This window comes from Pteropus vampyrus, unplaced genomic scaffold (genome assembly GCF_000151845.1).
Source record: "Pteropus vampyrus isolate Shadow unplaced genomic scaffold, Pvam_2.0 Scaffold60, whole genome shotgun sequence".
NCBI classification, from domain to species: domain Eukaryota; kingdom Metazoa; phylum Chordata; class Mammalia; order Chiroptera; family Pteropodidae; genus Pteropus; species Pteropus vampyrus.
In genome coordinates, this window is record NW_011888841.1 from 1682742 (window position 1) to 1686610 (window position 3869).

Consider the following 3869-nt stretch of genomic DNA (forward strand, 5'->3'; position numbering starts at 1 on the left):
AAAAGCCAGTGACGAAAGGACACACGATACCGGATTCCATTTCTATGAGGTTCCGGCAGTAGTCAGATTCGTGGGGACTATAAGGAGAATGGTGGTCAGATTGGGGGGAAGTGTTTCACGGGAAGATGCAATAGTTCTGGTGATGGATGGTGGTGACTGGTGTACAGCACTGTGCATATACTTCATGCCAGTTAAAAAGAGTTAAATTTTATGTTATGTATATTTTACCACAATAAAAAATTGAAAAAATTAATAAAACTTTGATGAAAAACAAACAAACAAACAGAAAAACGAGGACTGACTTGCTCTACCCAGTGTCCACATATAACTGTAAAACTTCTAGACCTGTGTGGTGTGGGTCCTGGAGTAGAGAAATGGTTTCCCAGAACAGGTTAGAATTTAGCGAGAGACAATGATGGTCCTTGAAGTCGGTGGGGGTGATGGTGGGGGAGCGACAGGGCTGGGGTTGGCCTCGGGCACGGGCTGCCGCCTCTGGTCACTCAGAGAGCGTTGGCTGAGGGCCACCGAGCTGCCCTGCAGGCTGGTGGGGGTTTCTGCTTGGAAGCTGGCCAGACTCCGGCATGAGTGGCAGAGACACCGTTTGCGGGACCGAAGGGGGCTGGGCCTCGGCCAGGCCACCTGTCCGGTGCCCAGCGTGGTGCCCGCCGCGGGGCAAGGGGCCGAATCAAGGCCCGTCGGGGAAACGAGGGACTGAGCGAACAAGGGGGAGGTGGCTCTTTCTGAGCTTTTCAGCACGCCAGCACCTTAAAGGCCCGCCTGACGATGTTGAGTTTCTTCTGGATGATGAGGGAGAACTCCTTCTCTTTGGTGTCAGCCGTGTCAGAGAGCACGTGGTGCGTAAACGTGAGGACGTCTACGGAGAGTCCCTGGGACCGCCCGTAGTCCTGCAGCACAGCAGTCAGGAAGGCTTTAGAGAGAAGCACACACAGCAGGCTCCTTGTGAGTCGGGGATTCGGGGGATGCACCCTTCCTAAAGGCTTACGGGGGGTGGGGGCGCGAGTTAGCAACACTGATGCCTCACGGGGAAGGAAGAATGGAGAAGAGAGAGGGTCAGGAAATGCAAGAGGCGGCTGTGAGCCTGGGCTGGTGGGAGGAAAGTGTGAATCCAGCCGCCTCGCTCGGTGATATTTGATATCTGTGGACCACTGCATGAGCTCCCTGGGGAATGCGTGTAGCTTCGTAGGCCCAGCGCCCCTCTCCTACTCCCCACAGGTACAGAGGGGCTATAAATCCTAAGACCTTAAATCCTGAGAACTTGCCCACTTCTCGCCCATTCTCGGTTGATCGCGGTACCTCATCCTCCTGGCAACCAGGACGGGTCCCAGGGGCAAGTGAAGACCCAAGAGCGGGTCAGAGTCTTTCTCAAGACATGACATACGTGGACCCTGGAAGAAGAAGGCGCTTTTCCCTGTGGACTTGCTAAGCTGCGTGTGACCGCTTTTCCCCCTCGGTTTCATGGAGAAAGGCTAGGCACAGCAGAAGAAAATGAGACCAACATGTACTGGAAACAAGGCCGAGATATGAGGCCACAGGCCGAGAGCCACACTGAGGACAACCGACCGTCTGGATCCAGCCACGCCTGAAGCTGGCCAGACCCCTTGACTTCCTTTCCACTTCTATGAGCCTATAACTTGCCCTGGTGTGCTCACCAGGTTGGGATTGCGTTCTATAGCTCCATACCGAGATGCCTAACACAACTCCTAAGCGTCCTCCTTGCCACCAGCTCCTCCTTCCCCCGTGAGTCCATCCTGCTTACGTTGCCAGTTCGGCAACTTCGTCCCAGTTCTCGAGTGTGTGATGACCCTGCGTGGAATCCACCAGCCCAGCGCTCACGGAGTGAATTTTAGTCTCTGTATCTGGGCAGTTAAAACCCTGCTAGACTGGTGTGCCTCCTCCACCCTGCTGCTACACGCAATAGCCTCCGAGACCATGTCCCCGACCTGGTGTCTTTCCTCATGCCGTCTGCCTTGGACGACCTTCTTCCAGTTTCCCTATGATTCCCCAAAGCCCACGAAGCCACAGATATGGGCCCAGCCAGCAAAGACCGTGCCCTCCTCATGTGCCTTCCAGAGGCCTGCGGACTCCAGGAGACGGGACCCGGGTTTTGAGCATCTCTGTGCCCGTGGCAGCAGCTGTCACGTGCGGCCCTGTCCGACGGGCTCAGTGACTCCTGGCCGCACCAACTTTGTCCCGCGCAGACGTCTCTCTTGAGCTCCAGCCCCTGGTGGCCGATTTCTGACCGACACTGTTCGGTATCCTCTGAACATCCCAAACTCGACGTGACTGTCGTTTTACGCCCATCGCTTTCTCCTCTCCCTGTGCTCCCTGTGCCAGTAAGCGACATCAGCATCCGCCCGGCTCTCTAAGCCAGAAGCTGGGAGTCACGCTTGGCGCCTCCCTCCCTCTGACCCCAGCCTCTCCGACATGGTGGCCACCTGATCTGCTTCCTGAATGGCCTCCTCGTCCACTTCCACCCCCTCCCAGTGTCCTGCTCCACGTCGCCACCACGTCACCACCACGTCGAGACCGGAGAGTAAAGCAGACTCTCGAAGGATCAGGACCCGGACTGCTGTCACGCTCGCTAGGGGCCCTGTCGTGGGGCCTGTCGCCCTAAAGGAACGGGGAGGGGCTGGTGGTGGAGGGAGGGACTGGGCCAGGTGCGGGGCTGGTCCTGGCTCTCATGCTCACCTTGTGGGAAGAAGAAAGCCGGGAGCCAGTATCTTGCAGGAAATCCTTCAAAGAAGTTACTTGTTTCATCGGTAGGACTTTGGGGGTTGGGGTTAGGTGACGGAACAGAGTGTTTCCAAGCTGCGATAAATCTCATGTACCTGTCAGAACAGACCGCGGGTCGGGTGGTTAAGGGCGTAATAACTGCACGCTTTCGATTATCTGAGCGATTCCCTCCAGTCCCTCCTCGCTCCCTCCCTTCCTTTTCAACTCGGGCACCTTGTCCTGTGTTTTAACGGAGACCAGCTATGTCCTTAAAGCTCCTGAGATCATCAAGCACTAGAAGGCGTTACATTTGGATAACAAAGGATGTTGTTATTATAACAGGAATCCTGGCCGGGCCCTGCAGAGAGCCCTGTGGGTCGTTTCTGAGTTACCGACTTCTCTAAAAGGATATATCCTATTTTGTATCATGTTATTTAAAAATTACAAGTAACTAATTCTTATTTCTTTTCATATCTCCCCCTGTAAATAATAGAAAGAGAAATGGACTAAGTTCTGCTTCTGTCTCTGTCTCTTAGAGCGAGTGACCTTGGGCAAGACTCGCGAGTTCGTAGGTCTCCACTTCCTCATCCCAAACCGAAGCGTTCCTCCCTCGCTTACTCCACCTGAGGCCAGGCGCATGATGTTGTGTTAACTTATGAAGTAAACTGTTAAGCTCTAAGCAAAAATAAGGCAGAAGCGTGAAGCGGCTTTCATCCGTACCGATGGTGGATCGCGGTGTAGGCCATTTTGGCCCAGGTATTGAAGAAATTCAGTCGCTGGATGAGATCGTTAACCCAGGAGCTCAGGGGTTTACATGACTTGTAGGCGGATTTCTGTGAGGATTTAGAGACAGGTGCATAATTTTTTCAAGATTTTTTTTTTTCTGGCCTATGGGAACAATTTGTTGCCAGGGGCAACAGGGGCAAGAGAGGCCAGAATTTTGCAGCCAGTATCCACCCCACCCTCAACTCCTACTTTACTAAAGGAATTTTAATAGCCCCCCCATACAGGGCTCCCCTCTCCCCGCTCCCACCTCACTGGACACAGCTGTTTGGCTCCCTTTGGCCCCTGGCTCACAGCAGCCTGGGCCTACGGCCAGCTCAGCTTGGAGCCGACCTGAGTCTTGAGCTTGCCTT

The 3869-nt window shown here is 54.3% G+C and overlaps 1 protein-coding gene across 1 annotated transcript in view; it reads right to left on the reverse strand.

Moving 5' to 3' along the window:
• DNAH14 (dynein axonemal heavy chain 14) overlaps window positions 1–3869 on the reverse strand; it is a 221193-nt gene that overhangs the window by 4196 nt on the left and 213128 nt on the right. Inside the window, exons 77-79 of the mRNA XM_011360885.1 lie at window positions 3454–3566; window positions 2710–2849; window positions 765–928 (exon numbers count right to left, since the gene is read on the reverse strand). Of these exons, the coding sequence (XP_011359187.1) occupies window positions 765–928; window positions 2710–2849; window positions 3454–3566 (417 nt within the window). The remainder of the gene's footprint in view (window positions 1–764; window positions 929–2709; window positions 2850–3453; window positions 3567–3869) is intronic.